At 41.7% G+C, this 23,861-nt stretch overlaps 3 protein-coding genes across 3 annotated transcripts in view; 1 reads left to right on the top strand and 2 right to left on the bottom strand.

Annotated features, from left to right (window-relative positions):
* LOC126377093 (facilitated trehalose transporter Tret1-2 homolog) overlaps positions 1 to 8,083 on the top strand; it is a 29,666-nt gene extending 21,583 nt beyond the window's left edge. Inside the window, exons 3-10 of the mRNA XM_050024751.1 lie at positions 121 to 323; positions 1,760 to 1,946; positions 2,464 to 2,585; positions 2,961 to 3,137; positions 3,589 to 3,681; positions 4,812 to 5,038; positions 6,068 to 6,220; positions 6,569 to 8,083. Of these exons, the coding sequence (XP_049880708.1) occupies positions 121 to 323; positions 1,760 to 1,946; positions 2,464 to 2,585; positions 2,961 to 3,137; positions 3,589 to 3,681; positions 4,812 to 5,038; positions 6,068 to 6,220; positions 6,569 to 6,599 (1,193 nt within the window). The 3' untranslated portion in view covers positions 6,600 to 8,083. The remainder of the gene's footprint in view (positions 1 to 120; positions 324 to 1,759; positions 1,947 to 2,463; positions 2,586 to 2,960; positions 3,138 to 3,588; positions 3,682 to 4,811; positions 5,039 to 6,067; positions 6,221 to 6,568) is intronic.
* The window catches only part of LOC126377253 (uncharacterized), a 215,036-nt gene that overhangs the window by 58,013 nt on the left and 133,162 nt on the right, over positions 1 to 23,861 (bottom strand). The window lies entirely within an intron of this gene.
* Positions 8,793 to 23,561, bottom strand: LOC126376994 (erythroid differentiation-related factor 1). The gene is made up of 16 exons (XM_050024565.1): positions 23,421 to 23,561; positions 22,981 to 23,165; positions 22,325 to 22,433; positions 22,052 to 22,189; positions 21,011 to 21,140; positions 19,728 to 20,426; positions 19,060 to 19,367; positions 18,034 to 18,162; positions 17,006 to 17,498; positions 16,363 to 16,524; positions 15,759 to 15,917; positions 14,142 to 14,361; positions 13,207 to 13,387; positions 12,371 to 12,510; positions 11,572 to 11,729; positions 8,793 to 10,957 (listed from the first exon to the last, which is right to left on the bottom strand). Exons 1-16 carry the CDS (start codon positions 23,460 to 23,462, stop codon positions 10,569 to 10,571), a joined length of 3,642 nt encoding a protein of 1,213 aa, XP_049880522.1. The 5' UTR covers positions 23,463 to 23,561; the 3' UTR covers positions 8,793 to 10,568.

Below are 23,861 nucleotides of genomic sequence, written 5' to 3' on the forward strand. Positions count from 1 at the left end.
CTTTTGGCATAAGTACTTTTTTAATTGGATTCTGTCAATTGTGTCTCAGGTAAACCCAATAATTAATTCTTAAACTTACTTTCGCTACACAAAAATACTAACTGCACCCTGAATTCGCAGGTCCGTTCATAGCCGGTTTCCTGGCGCCCCGGATCGGCCGCAAGTGGGGTCTAATGTCCTGCTCCATCCCCCTGTTCATTGGCTGGATCCTCATCGCTGCGGCGACCAACGTCGGCCTCATTTATGCCGGCAGGATCTTTTGGGGTGTCGCCGTCGGAATGCTGTTTACGATATCGCCTATGTACTGCGCTGAAATTGCTACCGTAAGTTCTCTGGGGGTTAAGAAAGCCACATCGAAGCGACTCATCTAAAAATCAATATTGCAGTTTGTAAAAAATAAAAGTGCGCAATGCCAACAAATGTGAATAGCCATATTGCTTTTATAGATTCCTCTGGTACTTAACTGATTGTTTAAAGTATTGTCAGATCCAACAATATAAGCTAGGATCCTTGAAATCCTTGCCGTTGGCACAAATTTTACAATCTCTCTGATTTTGCTACTAGGTCCGCTGAAATTGCCACGGTATATGATTATCATCTCCCTAGCATTATCCCGTTTTCCTGTCAATCTGAAAATTTGACAGGTCCGGTTTTTTACAGAAGCGACTGCCTGTCTGACCTTCCTAACCTAACCTAACCTGTGTTAGGTCACACACCTCCGAAAATTCATTGCTCGGGAATGTGAGTTTCCTCACGATGTTTAATTTAATATCTCTCATCTAAATTTATTTACCCTCTCTGCCCTCAGAGAGGGTAAATAATCATTATCATATCATTTATTGCGTTCCACATGGTAGGAGGTTGGTAATATAAGGTATGTAACACATATGGACCCGGATTGGGCACAGCAATTTAAAATAATTAATTTTAATTATTTTTTTTTTTTTAGTTAGAGTGTTTTCTATGATCCAAACATGAATTCGAAAACAAATTCTACAATCATTAGTTTAGGCCCGTGCTGGATTCGACCCAGCGACCTCAAAGTGAGAGCCGAGCGTTCTACTACCACCACAGCTCTACGGTATATGATCATCCTATGAAGAAATAAAAGATAGAAGTTGGAACAATCAATTACATCAATCGAGCCCATAAGGGCGCATACTTATCTACTTTCAGTGTTGTTAACAAGAAAGAACCGTCTAAAAACCAAGAAACTCAAAGATTCAAGATCAAAATAAAAAATTACTTACTTAGATACTAAAAACCCACAATCATTGATACTCTATCAGACATCGACAATGAACACTACATTTGACCTATATCCCCACGTGAAATGGAGTATAGTGATATCACTATCATCACAACAGTCCCTGGCCTATTTAACACGAATACAATGGACCAAATAGAATTAGCACGCTTTAATTGATTATTTATAAAAGGGTCAATGAACGTGGAGCTAATTATAATTGTATTGCGCCGATTCCTGCAGACACCTTCTAATTTTATTTTATGTTTTACTCGTCATTTTGTTATCCGCCGAAATGGAAAGAAACAGGTTAACAAACTGTTAATTTTAAAATTAATGAATGAATAACCTAGACGAGAAAGACATGTCGCTGTTATGCAACCTTTTTGAGGTGTGCTGTTAACGTAATTCTGTTAGGTTATTGGCCAATTAAATCTCTGCCTAAAATTGATGTTTATTCTATAATTTTTTGTCGATTACCCGTCCACGTTGTCACGTGTGCTCTCTCCCCAGGATGACTCCAGAGGCGCGCTGGGCTCGTTCCTGCAAGCTTTCATCACCCTGGGTTTCCTGCTGATCTACGGCATTGGTCCCTTCGTCTCGTACAGTGTCATCGCCTACGTCGGTGTGGCGTTTGTCGCTGTCTTCACCGTCTCCTTCTTCTTCATGCCTGAATCTCCCATCTATTATTTGTCTAAGAGTGAGTTATTACCATTTAGTTTTTGAGCACCTGAAATGCACGTGGAAAACGCAAAAAGGGACGGCCCAAAGAGACCTGGCGACACTCGGTTGACCAAGAGTTAACTGTCGCGATATCATGGGAGCAAGGTACAGAGGCTGTAAAACATCGCGAGGAGTGGATATCTGATGTTCGAGCCTTACATCTCAGCAGGGGATAATAGGATTAGTAGAAGAAGAAAACAGCTAATCTATTCTTCTTTTTCTTATTGTGTGGTTTGTTAGGTGGAATACCAGCCTCATCAAGCCTGGTGTCAGGGTTATGATTGAGCCGCCAAAGGCCCTAGGTATATTGTTACCTTATAGTGAAAACCACGGAAGTGCCCCTTTAGAAATTCACATTTTGGTGAGGTTTTCTTCAACAAAACCGCGATATCTTTTAAATAACTTTATCCAGGTAAAAATTTTAACCTCACTTATTGCTGAAGCCTCTCACCCGGTCCAAAATTTAACTTTTCCAATCTCTTCCTTCATTACAGATAACAGGGAAGCGGCCGGTGAATGCCTGGCGAAGATCAGAGGCAAATCCCGCGCAGGCGTCGAAGCAGAGCTGAGTCTGATGGCTGCTGACATCCAGGCTTCCATGGAGAAGACTGCTTCGGTAGGTCAACTTATAATAATTTCGCAGTGATATAAACATAACATAAGCTCACGACATTATCCCAATGACGGTAGTCAGATCCCAGAGGTACTTCCATCGCATGATGAACTAAATACCCACATCACATCGAGCTTTCTGTTAAACCAACGTGATAAGGGGTGCGCCGTATCGCCAGCTATAACGGTCGAGCCAATTGTGTTAGTGAAACACTGAAGATAAATTATGAATTTATTGGTCTCATCATCTTTGTCAACTCTGAACAGCTTTTTTTTTGACGTGACTTATTGTAGATTTGCCGCAGATGGCATTAACTACTTGGCCGGCCTCAGAACTACAACAATTTGTTCCAGATATTACAATTACAATTTGTTCCAGATATCCGACATATTCAAGGGAGGCAACTTCAAGGCGTTCTACATCTCCTGCGCGCTGGTGTTCTTCCAGCAGTTCAGTGGTATCAACGCTGTACTTTTCTACATGACCAACATCTTCGAAGCTGCTGGATCTGACTTGGATGCCTCCATTGCTACCATTATTATTGGTGCTGTTCAGGTGAGCTGGTGTTTTAGGGTCCTCCACCAACCTGCAGTGCAGCAGCGTGGTGGAGTATGATCCAAACCGGTTGATTGAGGCGACGCCTGTGCCCAAGGGTGCCTGTGCTAAGTTGGACTAAGTTGACAGATCACGTGAAATGGGTTGCATAACCTCGAGATGCCTATATAAATAGCCCGGGTTATTCCTTGAATTTAAAATTAACAGTTGTCAATCTCCTGTCCCTTTCCTTTTTGGTGGATAAGAAAATGACGGGTATAACTTAAAAAGGTGTCTGCAGGAATCGGGGCCATTACAGACAATTAACAGCCTCCAATCGTACCTGGCGCAAATTTACTTACCTATAATTTATTTATTTATTTGTTGCATGTCACATGGTGGCTGCGTTTCCACGATCATCATAAACCCATCTTTGTTTCGTGTGAATTTATGTTGATATTATAATTTCCAGGTGGTTGCGTCCTTGATAACTCCTTTCGTAGTGGACAGACTTGGAAGGAGGCTACTTCTGCTGGTATCATCCTGTGGAACTGCCATTGGACTGGTAAGTTTTTACGGATGTCCATCACCAAGCTTGAGCGTTGGACTCACGATCCGAAGGTCCCTGGTTCCAATACTTGGTGGAGACATATCACAAAAGTCACTTTGTGAGCCTTAGTTTGGTTAGGACATTGCAGGCTGATCACCTGATCCTCCATAATCCGGTTACTACTTACTGATGTAAGTACGTAGTCGTTACATGAGCCATGTCCGGGGCCTTTGGCGGCTCAATAGTGACACCAGGGTTGATGAAGCAGGTAATCCACCTTACAACCCATACGACAGATGCTCTATATCTATAAAATTATATCGAGAGATTCGACCAATAGCCAGAAGACGTATATCTACGTAGACAGCATTCGCTGCATCTATTAAAGCCACTATATCATGGGGTAGTTTCCAAGGTCAAAGATAAATTATGAAATTCTGAACTAAGTCGACCTTACCTGTTCTGTCATAATGATTACAATCGGGTAGTTTCCTAGGTCAAAGATAAATTATGACATTGTGATTAAGTACTAAATAAAGACAGATCTAAAGATGTCAAAAAGCGTTTTCCTTTTTCAATTTAACTTACTTATTTATGAATTTTAATAAAGAAAAATGTAATAATAAAGTGCGGCATTTCGTCACGTTTTTCTATGACGTCCCAGGTTGCTTTTTCATACAGTAATTTCGATTTTGACGTTTAGTAAAAAGTAACTGATTTGACTAGTTTGAAAGTAACCTATTCGCGCCGCGCGGCACTGTTGCTTTGCGGACCCAGCTGGTAGCTTAACATCCGTATCTCCATAACTTTCTTTAAAGCTTTTAAAAAACAAATTCGGCGCACGCTGATTACGGGTTAAGTTGTTCGACATAGCATTAGACCAATGCTTCCATGCTAACGCAAATTCGTATCCAAGGTATAAGTAGAATAGAATAGAAGTTTATTGCAAGTCACAAGTTATACAAGGTGTTGTAGTAAATATACGTACATGTGACGGCCTGCTAGGGCACAGCAAACAATAAGGACAACTAGTTACCGATTACTTAAAAATAAATAAAAGGAATCTATAACATATCTTAAATCTACTCTTTAGGAACTTTTACACGACCGGCCATTTACTAACTTATGTACCCATCTGTCCCCAGGGCCTTCTCGGCATGTACTTCCTCCTCGACGAGGTCAACAAGCCAGCGGCATCGAACCTTGGCTTCCTGCCCATCTTGTCACTGGTACTCTTCATCGTCACCTACTGCTGGGGGCTCGGCCCACTGCCGTGGGCGGTCATGAGTGAGCTGTTCCCCATCGAGGTGAAGGCTAAAGCGTCGCCGATTGCTACTGCCTTCTGCTGGGTGTTATCATTCTTGGTTACCAGGTGAGTGAACGGCCTCTGTGGTCCAGTGGTTTGAGCGTTGAGCTCACGATCCGGAAGTACCTGGTTCGAATCCCGGTGGGGACATATCACGAAAATCGTTTTCAGCCATCCTATTTTTTTATGAACTAAACGAGATCCCGAAAATAGGGGGATCTCGCGGAATTGATATTTATAATCACTAAATAGGCAAGCCACTAAAAAGGCAAGCCACTAAATAGGCAAGGCACTAAATAGGCAAGGCACTAAATATGCAAGGCACTAAATAGGCAAGCCACTAAATAGGCAAGGCACTAAATAGGCAAGGCACTAAATATGCAAGGCACTAAATAGGCAAGGCACTAAATAGGCAAGCCACTAAATAGGCAAGCCACTAAATAGGCAAGGCACTAAATAGGCAAGGCACTAAATATGCAAGGCACTAAATAGGCAAGGCACTAAATAGGCAAGCCACTAAATAGGCAAGCCACTAAATAGGCAAGGCCCGTAATCCCGTGACAAAATGTCGCACTTATTATTACATTTTTCTTTATTAAAATTCATAAGAAAGGTAAATAGAAAAGAAAACTTTTTATGTTACCTTAGATCTGTCTTTATTTAGTAAACAGAAGGGTTAAAATGGCCACATCGAAGCAATATTGCTATTCGACATTAGTTTGCATTGCGCACTTACTTTTATATGCGCAAATGTCAAATTGCAATATTGCTTTCTTAGATGAATTGCTTCGATGTATGGTTAAAAAGAATTTATTTATTATTTCCAACATATTAAATGTCATTTACATACCTAAGAAACAAAGTAAGTACTTACATTTATATACCACTTCGCCTAATAGTTAAACTTAAACATAAGCATTTCCTTCACGCACTTCTACACATACACAGACTGGTCCGCAGAACCAAGCACGATGTGACCATTTTAACCCCCCAGAATTTCATAATTTATCTTTAACCTAGGAAACTACCCTATTCGGATATAGTCGTGAACGTATGTTATGATTTAGACTTTAATAAAAATCACTCTACCCTCAGGTTCTTCGAGCCTATAGCGAACGCGACGGGCATGTACACAGCGTTCTGGATATTCGGCGTGTGTTGCGTTTGTGCCTTCTTCTTCACTCTGTTCCTGGTTCCCGAGACCAAGGGCAAGAGCTTCCAGGAGATACAGGACATGCTTGCTGGCAGGTGAGATATCTCTTTCTTTATTTCGTCTTCTTCTATCGTGTGGATTATGAGGTGGATGACCAACCTCATCGACCCTGGTGTCAGGGTTACTACTGAGCCGCCAAACGCATCTAACATGGCTCACGTAACGACTACGTACTTATATCAGTAAGTAGTAACCGGGACCAACGGCTTAACTTGCCTTCCGAAGCACGGATCTTCTTACTTTCAGACAATCAGGTGAAGCCTGCATTGTCCTAACAAAGTAAGGTCCCCAACTAGGATTTGAACCCGGGACCTCCCGCATCATCATAAGAAGTAAAAAGGGGTTACAAGTACTTACTTTATATTTCTTTTCTTTTTTCGCAGGCCTGCAAAGGAGAAGTCAGAAAAGGCATAAATTAAGAAACAAGAATTTTACCAGCGAATTTTAGGCAGTGTTCGTATATGTAAGGATAGACTTATGCTATGTATTAATTAATATATTTTATACGTAATTTTATTTTTTATGTGAAGATTTGAATCGAAAATATTAAATGTAATTTACTGATGGCAATACTGATTGAAGTCTATAATTGGTGGAAGTTTTTTGAGTTTAAAAACGTAAGGATAGAAAGGTTTAATAGGGTACAGATAGCCATGCCACAAAATAGCATGCTTGTGATGAGCAAGCCAGTAGTATTAAATCGAATGTTGAGCGATTTGACGTCATATTAAAGTATACAATTAAAGAGCAAGCCACTAAATAGGCAGGGCAGTAAATAAGCAAGTCACTAAATAGGCAAGGCACTAAATGAGCAAGCCACTAAACAAGAATGCACAAATGTATCAGTATCCGTAAGGTTTCTGTGCTCAAAATTCAGAGTTCAGACCAATATTGCCAACATAATTAATTTATAATTTAGTTTTAATTGATGACCACCCATTTTTGATTCGAATCTTCGCCCTTAGAGCCTTATTGATATCGCAGATTGGTATTTAAAACTGTCTGCAACGATATTTGACTAAAATAGTTAAAGCAATTCCAGGGTATAAATATTTTTTTAAATAATCTACACGATTTTAAGAACGGATTTACATTTATAAAGGACTTTATAAACTTAGTATTGTCATTTTAAAAGATTATTAATTTTATTTTTGTCAAGCCAAATAAAGGGGTTGGCAAGTCGGCACTATTGATTCGGAATCGGCTTAAGCCAAACAAAAACGACTGCTTCTACTACCGCGAGCAGTCTCGTGGCGGGAAGCTTGCTGACACCGAGCTGTCTGCTAATTTTTGTTGCCAATATTTAACACGTTGACAGTCGTGATCCAAATATGGATCATGACGGAGTAGCTCCATACGTCCGTGACCCACACTTGTTCAGTGCCATGAGTGTGGCCTTTGAAAGTTCTATTTTTTCATGATAGTAAGAGATATGGTTTACTTTCTATTGAACTCAATAGGTATTGTGAAGTGTTTAGAATTAGAATATAATAATTATTTCCGTTTTTAACAGGACGTATATAAAATTTAAGTAATAAGCGGGACTTATAACGAAGTCAAAACATTTTGTATGGGGACTGTCAACGTGTTAAACTATATCGCAAGACCACGACTTAAAAGCCAAATTTGAGTGGTTTTATTAGTTGCGTAATAACAGTTGTTTAAATGGGCTGTGACCTTAAGCCGAATTGTGAGCAGTTTAACATTTTTGGTTTAAGCCGGAACCGTGTCGATAAGCGTGCGTACACCCTAAGCCTTTCACTACCAAAGTACAAAGTTAGCGGAGTTAGAACTGTGAACCAAGTGAAATGTGATATAGATTGAATTATTGTTATTCTTTTGTACATAATTTAGAATATAATTTTGTTAATGAATAAACGTTTTGTACGATGTTTTTTTTTTATTTATATTTTCTTCTATAAAATTAAAAACGGAATGATATATTTTTTTTATTTAATTAAATAAAAATTGCGCTGATTATTTAAGAAGTAAGCCTTCCTAGGTATTTCCTCGGTATGCCTACATACTTAGGAATACCTAAGAATATACTAGGTATGCATACGGTCACAAGCACTAATATGTATACACTTTGCTACCATGTCACATTAACTTTTTTGACAAATTGAACTGTAACTCTCACTAAATATCAAATATGTTAGTGCGACAGAGTCCTAAAGTGGGTACATTATATTGCTCATGACTGTACATGCAGTTAGATTCAGGAGTACTCTAAACCGGCGAGCATGCATGAAGACTTTGATGAGTGAAGGAAGCGAAGGTGGACCGGTGGTGGGTGGTGGTGGTGGTGTGATTGGTGGTGGTGGTGGTGGTGGTGTGATTGGTGGTGGTGGTGGTGGTGGTGGTGGTGGTGGTGATGGTGGTGGTGGTGGTGGTTTGGTGGTGGGTGGTGGAGGTGGTGGTGATGAGTGGTGGTGGTGTCAGGATCGTAGGAAATGGAACTCCGTGGTTTCTGCCTACCCCAGCGGGAAATAGGCGTGATCTTATGTATGTATGATTATTTAACAAAAGGCACTTCCGTTAAGTTTTCAAATGATAAGACAATTTGTTAGACAAATCAATATTTAAAATGTAAATAAAAGCCGAAAGTATGTTACTGAAACTCATTTTATTTAAAACGACAACTTACAAATAAATATTTACAACTTTCAGCGTATCAGTCTTTTTTTAATTCATTTTCGTACACACCTACATAATTACAATGTTGTTTAAACTTAGTCATCATCATCATCAGCCGTACGACGCCCACTGCTAGTAATTTGGTTAAATTAGGCACTTCAATTTACATAACATCAAATTAAGCTTTTAAATCTGACAATATAGGAAACTTGTTACTTGGTTAGGCAAATAAAAATAAATCTTTTTGAATTAAGCAACATAAAATAATTTATCCTGACAGCTCCACTTCTATCGTGTGGGTTGTGAGGTGGATTACCAACCCCATCAACCCTGGTGTCAGGATTATGATTGAGCCGCCATAGGCCCCTGACATGACTCATGTGACGACTACGTACTTACATCAGTAAGTAGTAACCGGGACCACTGGACCAGTGGTTGAGCGTTGGGCTCACGATCCGGAGGTCCCGGGTTTGAATCACGGTGGGGATATATCACAAAAATCACTTTATGATCCCTAGTTTGATTAGGACATAACAGGCTGATCACCTGATTGTCCAAAAGTAAGATGATCCGTGCTTCGGAAGGCACGTTAAGCCGTTGGTCCCGGTTACTACTTACTGATGTAAGTAAGTAGACGTTACATGAACCATGATATATCAATACAACGAGATCTGTGTGACACGAATTAAAAAAAAATAGGTTTAAAAACATTGGCGCTTCTTCTATCGTGTGGGTTGTGAGGTGAATTACCAACCTCATCAACCCTGGTGTCAGGGTTATTATTGAGCCGCCAAAGGCCCCTGACATGACTCATGTAACGATTGTTTAGCGACGTGAGTGAGCCAAGTAGGTAGCCCGGCCAAGTAGTGAACGCCTCTGTGGAAAATCTACAAAACATTTCCGAGAACTTATCTGTCATCGGAAGAGTCGAAACAATTAATTTGGTACGTAGGTACTAAGGTTTCATTGTTAGTTCAAGGTTGGTCTAACCCAGTTGTCTATTTATATGAATACTAGCTGATTTCATTCGCGTGTAACACATTTTTTTTTAATTTTAGATTAGACATGATTACACATAATGGACTAATGTTATGGGCGATAGGCTGATCCCTTATCACCATAAGGTTTATCATATCCAGCTTACGACATCGTATCAACAGTGGCTGCAAGTTGTCTTTGATTACTTGTAGGTCTGCCCACCCCATTAGGGATTACGGGCGTGAGTTTATGTATGTAAATTATAGATTTAGGCTTTTTAAGTCCTCTGTTAAAATTTTGCCTGGAAGAAATTGCCGCTTAGCAATAAGGCCGCCAGATTGTACTGTATCTTTCGTCCATATGTGTATAACTTGTTTTGTATGTTGTGTGCAATAATTACGATAAGACAATAAAGGACTTTCCAAGCTGCGTTCACCAAAAACAATATAGATGGCGTTGTCTAGTTTAAACGTGACTGACGCGGAGATGGGCGGAGAAGAGCGGAGATGTGCGGATTTGACCAATCACAGCGTTCGAGAGAGCGAAAAACGAAGACGCTCTGTCACTCTCTCCCTCACGGTGATTGCTCGATTCCTGCACATCTCCGCTCATCTCCGCACAGCTCCGCGTCAATGGAAACGCAGCCTTACCTATTTTCTCATTTCTCGGGTATAAATTATTCCAAAATACAATGTAATGGCAGAAGCATATATAAAAAACTTGTTGCTTAATAATTGGATCGCATTATGTATAGAATTATGTTGTTACCTAAACAGATTCAAACTCCTTACTCACCTCGTCCATTCCAGTTAACACGTCACATATGCTGGCTGCATACAGTCTAACATCGTCATTTTTTCTTATCCTTAAACTAACACAATACAATTTCTTATACATATCTGTCATTTTCTCGTAATCCTTATTAGATTTCGATCTACAATATTGAATGATACTTTTCAATATGAAGTGAAGCCGGTTTTCGTAAAGTGACAGAAGACTGTGCTCGGTTTTCATGGTCTTTTCGTCCTGGTCCTCTGGTTTGGGGGCCTCTTTCTGGTCTTCTGGGTCTCTCTCCTTGATCAGTTGCATGATGGACTGGCTTTGGCGTAGAAGTTGGATCGCCGTTTGGAGCGACTTCAGTTTTAGGTTGGGTGACACTGAAACAATAACACATGACAACTTACTGAAGTATCATAACATAAGCTCACGACTATAACCCAATTGGGGTAGTCTGAAGTACATACATCACAAGATGAACTAAATGTCCTTAGAAAAGGTTTAGTACGATCTACTCTGAACCGGCGTGCGTGTATGAAACGATTGTTGAATGTAGAGATGAGTGAGTGAGTCAGTATCATGAGTGAGTGAACCAGTCATATGAGTGAGTCATTTCACGTAGAACTATGTGAACGTCTTACAGCTAGCCTGAGTCTCGAGTACCGCGACATTTTCCATCTGCACTGTGAGGAACACGAGTGAGTGAGTCAGTTATGAGTTAAACGGTTATATGAGTGAGTGAGTCAGTAATATGAGTGAGTCAGTTATATGAGCGAGTGAGTCAGTTATATGAGTGAGTGAGTCAGTAATATGAGTGAGTGAGTCAGTAATATGAGTGAGTCAGTTATATGAACGAGTGAGTCAGTTATTTGAGTGAATGTGTCAGTTACATGAGTGAGTGAGTCAGTCATATGAGTGAGTGAGTTAGTTATACGAGTGCGTGAGTCAGTCATATGAGTGAGTCAGTTCGCGTAGAACTATGTGAACGTCTTACCGCTAGCCTGAGTCTCGAGTACCGCGACATGTTCCAGCTGCACCGTGAGGAACATGGCGGCGTCCTCCAGCAGGGCGAACATGTTGGCCGCCAGCGAGTAGTTGCTGCGGGTTGCGTTTAGCAGCGTGCGCCGCTTCGGGCCCTCTTCGAGGGTTATCCTGTCGACAACGAACAGAATTAAACATAGCGTGACATCATCAGGGGGGTTCAAATAGCCACATCGAAGAAAGCAATATTGCTTGCATGCAGAGTCATCTTCTCTGCCCTTCACTGGGGCAATTCCTGCTCGGCGCGTCCTTGCCGCTTGGGTGAGCGCCTCTTACTTCCGATTTCGGATAGGGACCCAGACCTACGAGGTATAATGTAGAACCCTTGCCCAGAGATACGGGTGAAGACCTCAACCGCAGTGGCGGAGATGGGAGCCATTGGTACGATAATGCACGAAGGAAGGGGCAAGTCACAGGGATTGTAACCTGGAACCTGACAGAGGGCAGCAGTAACTCAGTACTATTCAGAGGCGGAGGACATGAGTCCTAGTGCCGCTTTGAAATAGACTACTCTGGGCGCCATCACACTCGCGTCAGGCAGAGTACTGCAGAGCGGAAAGCAAGAGGGAAACCACTGCCGTACTTTTCCCTAAAAACCGTAGCATGGACGCTACACCGACAAGAGCGTGGCTCTTAAAATAGAAGTTTATACTCTTTATGGAAATTGACTCCTAAACGATCTATTTTAGTTTTTACACAGGATCAGTGATACGCCGTTCCTGGCAGTAAAAACATAATTAAAACCGTCTCACCTATACTGCGAGTGGTAGAGCGACCCGAGGCGGTGGTATATCATCGCGGCCCGGAACTGGTACAGGTACTGTCGGGGCCCCGGGCTGAGCAGGCAGTACTTCAACGCGTGCTTGAACGCTTCTGCCACCTCCGACACCTCCTGTAAAGATAAGTCTTATACATTGTTTGAAGTTTACGCGACAATTATAATAATTAAAACACATAACACCGGGCTTTTACCGATTCTTCTCCTCTTCTGTCGTGTGGGTTGTAAGGTGGATTACCAACCCCATCAGCTTTGGTGTCAGGGTTGCTATTGAGCCGCCAAAGGCCCCTGACATGGCTCATGTAACGACTACTTACTTACATCAGTAAGTAGTAACCGGTACCAAAGGCTTAACGTGCCTTCCGAAGCACGGATCATATTACTTTCGGACAATCAGGTGATCAGCCTGTAATGTCCTAACCAAACTAGGGATCACAAAGTGGTTTTTCTGATTTGTCCCCACTGGGATTCGCACCTGGGACCTCCGGATCGTGAGCACAGCGCTCAACCATTGGACCACAGAGGTCGTTACCCCCACCGGACTGACTTCACCGGATCGACCCCGCCGGCTCATGTTGACCTGAAACTTCGGTTCAAGCTCGCCGGTAACCACCCGGCTACCTATCCTGATAAAACACGTACCGCCTAGCTGGAGTCGCTCACTGGGCCTCCCTCAACAGGGTCTCACCCGGCTGACTCGCCGTTAGTACCATGCCAGACATGATTTTGGGCTTTAGACCCTCGCAGGGGCGAAACTCGCCCGCCGTGGACGTCGAGAAGACAGCTGTTGGTTGGTTCAAAAACACTCACATTGACATAGTGTCCGGGGCAGTCCTGCATGAGCACGGCTCGCGTGTACAGGTGGCAGGACAGCTCCCAGGACACGAGGTCCCACACGGACGCGGCGCCGCAGCTCTCTCGAGGGCCGAGTATCTTGAGGGCAGTCAGATAAAGGTCTTCCGCTTGGTTGTATAGGCTGCGTTTCTCTGCGCTGTTGAAGGTAAGTCGATTTTAAAACATACATACGTAAATTCAACTTAAGTAACTCGTAGTTCTTAGATGGTGATCAAAAGTTTAACCCAAATACAACGTTAGGTAAATGGGATAAGACATTTCAACCAGACGGGATATTTCCACTAGATGGAATTTATCAATCAGATGGAATATTTCAATCAGATGGGATGTCTCAACCGTACGGGATGTATTAACGACATTGAAATTTCACCAGACATTCAACTAAATGCTATTGAAAATTTTGTTTTACTAGGAAGTCTACTGTGTACAAAATTCCCAGTGGTCCTACCAGTAAGTCTATTGGGAAGGAAATTCCCAGTAGTTCAACTGGTAAGACTACTCGGTAAGACTACTGGGAATAGGGGAATATTTCGACTGGACCAGATTTTAGATCAGGGCGATTAAAAAGGCCACATTGAAACAATTCATCTAAAAAGCAATATTGCAATTTAACATTTGGGCATATAAAAATCAGTGCGCAATGTCACCAGATGTAAAATACTAATATTGCTTTCTTGAATAAATTGCTTCAATGTAGGCTTTTTAATCCCCCAGATCAGCGGGCTTAGCACCGTAAGCGTGCGACTCTTTCTCGCCGTGTGTGTGTTAAGTAGGAATATGAATGTGTGAGTGTGCAAATTTCCGGGAATGTGGGTTTCATCACGGCGGTTTTACGAGTACGAAGATCAAACGTGTTGCTGCGTCTACTGCTATATTAAAAAAAAACTCACTTGAAGTCCCCCTGCGAGCAATGCGCCTTGAAGCGCATGTATCGTCCCTTGTTGCAGTACAGGAGAGCCAGGTTGGGCGCGTCGTTCACTTGCTGGAATATAGCAGACGCCTCGTCCAAGCACTCTAGCGAGCGACGGGACATCGTCGTGAACTGTTTCAGAAGAAGCTTCGCCTTAGGGTCCTTGGGGTCTGGCTCTTCCACGTATTTTAGGTAGATTTCTGAGGAAGAAATGCTGTAAGTTATCACTTCATCCATAAATATTTCGGGGTTATTGTTTGAGCCGTGGTAGCCCAGTTGGTAGAACGCTTGCCTCTCACTTTGAGGTCGCACAGCCCTAAACCAATGATTGTCGAATTTGTTTCCGAATTCATGTTTGGATTATAAGATTATCACGTGCTCAGCGGTGAAGGAAAACTTCGTGAGGAAACCCACAATCCCCAGAAATGCATTTTCGGAAGTATGTGACCTAAGCTGTATTGGGCTGGTTTTCCCTTCGCGAGTTGGAAGGTCGGACAGGCAGTCGCTTCTGTAAAAATCCGTACCTGTCAAATCTTCAGGTTAGGTAAGCCAACCCTGTGAAAAACGGGATAATGCTAGGGGGATGACATGGTTACATGTAGAAAAACATAGCAATTAGCATCACGCCTGTATTCCCGAAGGGGTAGGCAGAGGTACATAGTATTTACAACACACCCACTCTTCGCCAGCTATGTTGAATTCCCATGTAATAGGGGGTGTGGCGGAACCAACTAGTTGGCCAGCTAGTTCCGCCCACATGCAACAGATGGCGCCACATTCAATAATGCAGTCTTGAAGCAGTCGTGAAACGCGATATCGAAGTTTACACAGCGAGACGCATATATACAACTTCCAACATAACACCGTTGGATCGTCGATCCCTAGTCACACTACCAACTTGTGGCTAGCGGGGTACTATGCTCAGTTCGGTCCGATAACATCCTTTGACAGCAGCACATCCTCGCCAACAAAGGGGCGAACCTATTGCCATTAACCGGTGACAAATCGCGGAACCCACGTGATATCAATTATATATGATCCGAACATGAATTCAAACTCAACTTCAGCGGATTTTTCTTTGAACAATAAACTAATGATTTACACTGCAATATTGAAACCAATCTGGCTCTATGGAATGGCCCTATGGTCTACCGCCAGCAAATCCAATATACTAAGTCTGCAGAGGGTTCAGAACAATATCTTGAAGACTATATGCGCGGCGCCCTGGTTTATTCGAAACTCAGAGGTACATCAATACCTAGACATGCCAACGATCACAGAAGAAATTGAAAAGTACAACAAAAGGCATAAGGAACGGTTGAGTAACCATCCAAATCCCTTAGCAACTATGCTGTTGGAAGCTAGCAACAGGGTGAAGAGGCTCAAAAGGAAGGATGTTCTTGGGCGCTGAGTACTATGGAAGATGGTGGCATTGGTTGCTTTACTTCTAACTAATCAATTCACACACCAAATCTGATTAAAGTCTTGCGACTGATTGCAGATATTTAAAAGAAAAAAAAAAACTTCAGCGGATGAGAGCGCGAGCGAGAATCGAACCAGGTGCTGTAAAAAAGCGTGGTTTATTTTGTCAACTCACGTTGTGCATCGTTCATGTACCGCACGGCCAGCTCGTTGGTGACGGAGGCGAGGCGGCGCTGCAGCTCGCTGCGTTTGTCTCGTGTGGCCGCCGCCGCGCGCTGGTAGTGGGAGCAGGACAGCAGCATCGCTTGGATCTCGCTCGATGGCAGGCTTAGGTCTGTGGAGTGTGCAAGTTACGTTAAGCACTATTCACAATCTGCGTCGTCGGGACTCATTAAGCGAGCTGTTTAAAGAAATAAATCACGGTCGCAAGTCAATATATTTGTGAAAACATTATGTATGTACGTAAAAATGTATCTCTCCTTCCGAGAAACTGTTCGATAGCGATAAGCACTGAATAGGGAAATCGTCGTTCACGCCGGCGGGGTCGGTATCGGGGTTCTGAACTGTTTGGTGTCGCGAGCTGATTGGCCGCCTCTATGGCTAGAGTAATCGGGTCGTCGGGATCAATAAGCATATTTTGGTACCATGTCACATGATTTTTTTTTTTGACCAGACTTGCCCGAAGGCATCGAAGAGGCTTAAGATGGAGCGAGCTCGCCCAGAAGGTGCCTGTTCACTCTGGCCTTGAAAGCACCCGGGAAGAAAAGAGAAAATCTTACCCAGATCAAACTCTTCTCCCTTTAAATGTCCGTCCAACTCCTCAGTCAGGTCGTTGTATATCTCCAGCCGCAGTCGACTGTCCACCTCGTGGTCGGTGGAGAACTGCTTGCGGAACTGTTCCAGCCGGTGCCAGTGCTTACTGATTTGAAAATAGTTGTCACCTGGAGAAAAAAAATATAATGAAATAATGTTAATAGTATAATCAGGATAAAAGAAGAGAAAGATACATTTGCCCTCAATATACTGCTTCAACATTCTGCCGAAAATATCCATCCATAATTTTAATTGTTATTTTACCTCCTTCTAACGGCCTCCGTGGTCCAGTGGTTGAGCGTTGTGCTCACAATCCGGAGGTGCCGGGTTCGAAACCCGGTGGGGACAAATCACAAAAATCCCTTTGTGATCCCTAGTTTGGTTAGGACATTACAGGCTGATCACTTCATTGTCCAAAAGTAAGATGATCCGTGCTTCGGAAGGCACGTTAAGCCGTTGGTCCCGGTTACTACTTACTGATGTGAGTTATCGTTACGTGAGCCATGTCAGGGGCCCTTGGCGGCTCAATAATAACCCTGACACCATGGTCGATGAGGCTGGTATCCCACCTCACAACCCCCACGATAAGAAGATTAAACATTCACTTACCAACTCTCCCGATAAGGCAGCTGGCATCGACCACGCGACTCTTAATGATCATATTGCTCAACAACTTCTGACATTTACTCGCCATCTCTATATACTTCAGCGAAAACCCGTACTGTTCGTGCGAATAACTGTGTTCAGCCAATGTAGCGTACGCTAGGCAAATCTTCTCATACAGCAAAGTTTTCAAGTGCAATTTCCAGGCAAAGTTGTCGTCTCTATGTGGTTCGTGCACCGTGGGGTATTTCTTATTTTCTTTGCGTATTAGAATGGCGTTTTTATCGACGTTTTGCAGAGTTTCTATTAGGAAGTTTCCAGATTGTTCCGTAGCTTTTCTCTCGCGTTTTCGCCGGCGGCTCCGCGATACGTGCTCTTTAGGGTCACCTTTCTTTGCAATGGGTTCATACTCCATCTTGATCGGTTCGTAAGGGTTCGCCATTTTAGGGTGTTGCTCCTCGATTATGATCTGTTGTTTCAGACGCTCGCGCTCTTCTTCCTGTAAGATTTGGGTTCGCGTGATTCTATAACAAGGTCAGAGATCGCGTGCAGGCGATCGAGCTACAACCCTTTGAAGACAAACTATTCTTAGTTGATTTTAATACCGTTACAGGTAGAAAATTCACATGAACACGATGATGGTTGTAAGGGCTTAAATGCATGTCCGGGAGTCCCTCCTAACATAAATAGCCTATATATATGGGCACATGCCCTCCCCCCCCCCCTTAATCGACCTTGACAGAGAGAATCCCATCCGTGCGACTTTATTTTTCTTTGTGAATTTTCGAATTACAAAAGTTCCACAAAAACAAGGAGTCCTATTGGACTCCAGCACCATGCATAAAGAAAATTCCACTTGATATTAACCCGAATCATGGTCTGAATCATCCCCTCAGTATTCATTACGATGTCACTAACACCCTGTATATCGTCATCAAACCCGACGCCAGCGCCATCTACCTAGAATATTGAGTACTAACATTTCTTTGACAAATAAATGTATGGAAAGTGGTCTAATCGATTCTTCAACTCACCTTACACTTATCGATAGTAACGTTGTGTAGAGCCAGGAGCCCCTTGAGAGCGTGTTGCAGCGCGCGTCCACATCGATCCGGTACCTCCACTCCTAAAGGCTTCCCTGCTCCGGACTTGCGTTTAGGGTCCTGTAATATTTGAGTGCGTTTTTTTAATAATAACAGCTGTTATTCCTGGGGGTTAAAATGGCCACATCGAAGCAATTCCTTTTTTTCTCCTATCGCGTAGGTTATGAGGTGAATTACCAACCTCATCAACCCTGGTGTCAGGGTTATTATTGAGCCGCCAAAGGCACCCGACATGGCTCATCTAACGACTACTTATTTACATCTGTAAGTAGTTACCGGGACCAACGGCTTAAGGTGCCTCCAAAAACCAATATTGCTATTCGACATTTGTTTGCATTGCGCACTTACTTTTATATGCGCAAATGTCAAATTATTTTGACATTTGACAAATGTCAATTAAGTGCATTTGAGTCTTGGTAGCCCAGTTGGTAGAACGCTTGCCTCTCACTTTGAGGTCGCAGGTTCGAATCCAGCACATGCCTAAACCAATGATTGACCAATTCATGTTTGGATCATAAATGATTATTACGTACTCAGCGGTGAAGGAAAACATCTTGAGGAAACCCACATTCCCGAACAATGCGTTCGGAGGTATGTGACCTAACCTGTATTGGGCTGATTTTCCCTTTGCGAGTCGGAAGGTCAGACAGGCAGTCGCTTCTGTAAAAAACCGGACCTGTCAAATCTTCAGGTTAGGTAAGCGGACCCTGTGAAAAACGGGATGACGCTAAACTAATAAGTCAACGAACTCTTTCAAGTCCAATAATGTTGCCAAAATCTCTTAAAAGGCTACTTTCTTTTCAAATTGTTCTTTCCACTCTAATCTTATCTGCCTAAAGGTTAGGTAATAAAGTTCTTTTTATTCGACTGCGACACAGCAAAGGAGGGTTATGTGTATGTATGACCGCTATGTATTTATTTACGGGAACGGCACATAACTGTACAAGTACCACTTACCGCTCCCCCAGTAGAGATCCGATCCCCAATATTGTTCAATGCCAGCCCTTGAATCTGCACCGCCAAAGCTTTCTCCGAATCGTCAATCTTTCCATCCTTCTCTAGCGCGCCCCCTTCGCATTTTCCGTCCTTGTCACTCTCACTATCCTCCTTCGAGTCTTTCTCTGGGCTTTGACTGGTGCTGTCTTTGTCGGGGGAGCTCTGAGATGTACTGTTGTCCTTGTCACTCGCATAGGTTGATGTGTGGTCACTTTCACAGGTGGTGTCAGCGAATTCCACGTCTTCCTCGTCCGAATCTGAGCTTTCGTCTGGGAATTCATAATAAAAAGTTTAAAATCAAATTTTGTTTTGTTGGACACCCTTCATCGATTGAAAGGGTGCTGATTTCGGCAACTGATTTTACATTGAAAATAAATGTTTTTAAAATTACTTCTCCCTGATCTGAATAGGCACGACAGAGGGTCAACAAGGCCGCAAAGAAACAATTCATCTAAATAGCAATATTGTAATTTGACATTTGCGCATATAAGTAACTGCGTAATGACAATAAACATATTAACACAACTAAAAACATTAATTTGTGTACTTGTGGTAAAGAATCAGATTACGTGCAGTTCCTTATGAAACAAGGTTGCGTACATCACCAAAAAATATTACCTGTCACTAACCTTTAAAATCTGGACATGCAGGATTAGTTGTTGCAGGCACATACAAATCCGCCAGCATATAATGCGACGAAGCCACAATTTGGGGATACCTCTCCACCTTCAACAGCTCTATGACGTGTTCCAACAACTGCCTGACATGTTTAGATCTGTTAGTTATTCGCATGTTCCTAGCCACTCTGTAGAGCAACATTGCTACTGGGGTCGTGAACGGATTGTCCAAACTATCCGGACACAAAGATGTCAAGTCATATAGCTTCACCACATCATCATGAGGCCCTTTGAACAGCCAATAAGTATGTCCGGCTTTGGTGACGTTGGACTTCAGAAACGACAGGATATTCTGAGCTACATTCCTTATGACTTTCGGAGAGAATGTGGAATTTTCCAAGTTCGGTAAGTCTTCTGTCTTCATTGGTTCGTATTTCTGGACTATTCCATCTAAGTGGTAGCACATTAACACTTCTGGGACGTTGCACATCAGATTGTCGAGCCAATAATCGATTCCGGTTAAGACGTTGATGGGTTCTCGGGTGTCTCGTAGGCGGAGACTGACGCACGGTCTATCTTTATCCCCAAATATGGGTAGGTCGCTTCCGATTAGCATGTGGATGTCTTCGAATGTCCAGAGAACGTTTCGGTTGTAAAGATGCTCGTTAGGGGGTTCCTCTGCCTTCTCTTCTGGTTCTGGCAGGAAAGGACCTGGGAAGGACAAATCGTTTTTTTTTATTTTAAAGAAGACAAATGAGCAGAAGAAATACTGGAAGTGTCCTTCAATGCCAATGGTTATTTCGGGTGTTTAAACTGCAGTTGAGGGTGTTTATGCAAAATTGTCGGGTTCTAAATTTTGGGCACTATTCCTCTCTCGGGAAACTTCCTGACTATTGAACTACAACCAAGTAGGTAACGCCATCTGAGGCAAGCCTACAATAAGTCATGCAAAATCTTTTATGAAATTGGGTAGTTCCTAGGTCAAAGATAAATTATGAAATTCTGATTTTTAAATGAAGACAGATGTAAAGGTGATAAAAACCTTTTTTTTTATTTATGAATATTTATTAACTTATTTATTAATTATAATAAGTGTGACATTTTCTTTGACGTCGTATTATGACATTTAGCAAAAAGTAACTGATTTGACTAGCGTATTGTACTTTCTATTTCTCTTTTGTTTTGTATTTCCTATGTGTGCAATAAATTATTTGTTATGTTATAAAACCCTCAGTGCGCAAGTCCATCACGCATTTGCCACAATACATTTTAAACAGTGATAAACAATGTCTCACCAGCAATACACATGGGCTGCGCAGGAGTGTCACGTTTGACGGGCGCTGGTTCTGTGACGCTGTGAGACAGGAACTTGTGTGTCAGTTGCAGTACCGAACTGGGGGACGAGGGGGTCAATGCCATGCGCTCCTGGGGTATCAAAAATCACCAAATAAGACAAAAAAAACCATATAAAACAAAAAAAAAACATAAATAAAAAAAAACAAATAAAAAAACACTTTATTTTATTTGGAACAACAACAGTCTTGTATCTAATTGTACAATGTATGGTCTTCCAATTTTTTACATTTTTCCTCACCTTATGGTTGTCTGGAAGAAATCGCTTTAAGCGATAAGGCCGCCATTTGCCATTTACTTAGTTAAGAGTCTTTTTGTAATTCTTTCTTTTTATTATTTTGGTGGACCGACGATCTGGTGAAGGTCGCGGGAAGCCGCTGGATGCGGGCAGCGCAGGACCGATCGTCGTGGAGATCCTTGGGGGAGGCCTATGCCCAGCAGTGGGCGCGTACGGCTGATTATAATGATTTTGGTGCAATAAAGTGTATTTGTATTGTATACAATACGTAAGACTAATTACAGCTATCCACATATTACATAGTAAAATATAAAGAGGATGCCAAAGGAAAAAAAGAAGAGACAGTGTGTGTGTGTTTATGTATGTCAAAACCACACAACAGTCCGTATCACTTTATAATGATAAATTCAATATCATTAGCTTATAACAGTTATAACCATATAAGACAAAAGTTCAACGATAGGGATTCTTCATATTACATACACACACACATACATAAACTCTCGCCTATTTCCCGCCGGCGTAAGCAGACACACTTCTTTCTCAATTGTTCATCAATTGTTTCATAGACGCACACCACTTCAGATTAGACCGTATTGAACTTTTTCTAAGGACATCTCTAATATGGTCAATGTACGTCCTTCTAGGTCATCCCAGAGGAGCAGACCAGCAGAATGGTCGTATTCCTAAGCGACCCATTGCCATAGCTTAAAAATAAAACAAAGAGTATACTTTTTGGTCTTACCTGTTCCGACATAGTCTTCAAGATGTTTTCATAGAAGAAATCCTTCAACCATGACCACTCCGACTTCATGAGGTAGTCGTAAACATCGAAGTCGTCTAGAAGCAGTGTGTTCTCAACTCGATGCACCATCATGCTTACCTTAAAACAAATATTAGTTTTATACAAACATTTCGAAACAAACTTAGAGTGCTTACGGCAATACTGAAGACACTACACACATACACACACTACAATACGGTTGACACTACAAATATTAAATAGGTAAATACGAACAGTTCCATTAGGTTGGTACGGCAACTTAAGCAGCTTCTTGATGCATTCGGCACCAGATATCACGTCCACATCGCCCACACAGTCCGGGAACATATGTGCCATTCTGAAACTGTACACGAAAATTAATTAGCCAGAGAAACTAAACATTGCTTTTTCTTTTTCCTCTGTTCAAACTACAATCAATACAGTAGATAGTCATAGTTAGTCATAGTTATAGTCTATTGAATAGACTATAACCAGCCCTTGCACAGTAACCAGGCTACGTGTGGCGCGAATTATATCCAGAGCTTTGGCCAATCCACAATGTCTATCCACATAGTTAGCATTTACTGCATATATTAGTCGAAACTCTCGATACATTGGTTGTTTTGGTAGCCGTGAAGAACCTGGTACTTATTTTCATATTCAAATTCGGAAATATTTTTAATCAGTAGGTAATAATAAAATTTAGTCATAGTTACACTTTAAATCGTCATTTTTCCATAACAAATGTCTCAGCCGCCTAAAACTACTGCAGCTTCTCACAATCTGCATAGCCATATTTCTAGTAGAAATCTCTTCCAGCATACTGGGAAAGCGTAAACTAAGGGAAGTCAGATAAGCCTGTACATTAAAACAACCATAGCAATGTATATTCTAATAATTAAAAACCTTACCTAGACAAACCAGTCCCTCTGGTCAAGATCTGCTTTAACCCATAGGAATCAATAGCTGCCCCCCAGTTGGAGGGGGGCAGGTTGAGATCGGTGTTGCACTGCAGACGGGCATAGCCTACAGGGCTGTGAAACGCCGTGTATTTCACCACGGCTGTCGATTTTATTGCAGGCGACGGGCTGCGGTCCTAAAAGATATAATTATTTCTTAGTCTCTAGTACTTTTTGTGTAATATGAGACCAAATCAGCCTCAAAATTAATAATATATTTTGAAAAATGTATAAAATAATCAATAAATCATTTTAGGATTAACTTTATGTTGTAACGAACAGAAAATCAAAGGTAAAAGAATTAAGAATTTATTATTTCAATGTGTTTGTTGAAACAAGTAAACAACATAAAATAACCCTCAAAAGTTTTTATTTGCGTTCAAGAGAATTACCTTAGTTCGCTTAATTTCGTTCTCATTTTCACAATCATCCATTCTCTGAAACTTGAATAACCACAATTCACAATCACAAGATGAATATTTTTTATAATAAATAAGAAAATCAAGTTTAAAAATTCGAGATTTTTCTCAAGAATCTCAAATTTACAGACTAAAAATTATTGTCTCGTTGACATTTCGGCAAAAGCCGGTTTTATTTTACACTCGAATTTCGATTATACACCAACGCCGATATTCAAATATACACTGAACATTACGGTTTTTGTAGCATGCAGGGTTCAATAGATAAAATAAATATCTAAACGCTATCAACACCGCGGGCTTCGCTTCGACAATAAAACATGGAACTAATGAACGATATTTTCTTAAAATATACCTAATAAAAATACTATTCATTAAAAATGTTATTAATCTTTATGTTTAATGTAACAACAT

Source organism: Pectinophora gossypiella, chromosome 22 (assembly GCF_024362695.1).
Source record: "Pectinophora gossypiella chromosome 22, ilPecGoss1.1, whole genome shotgun sequence".
In the NCBI taxonomy this organism is placed as follows: domain Eukaryota; kingdom Metazoa; phylum Arthropoda; class Insecta; order Lepidoptera; family Gelechiidae; genus Pectinophora; species Pectinophora gossypiella.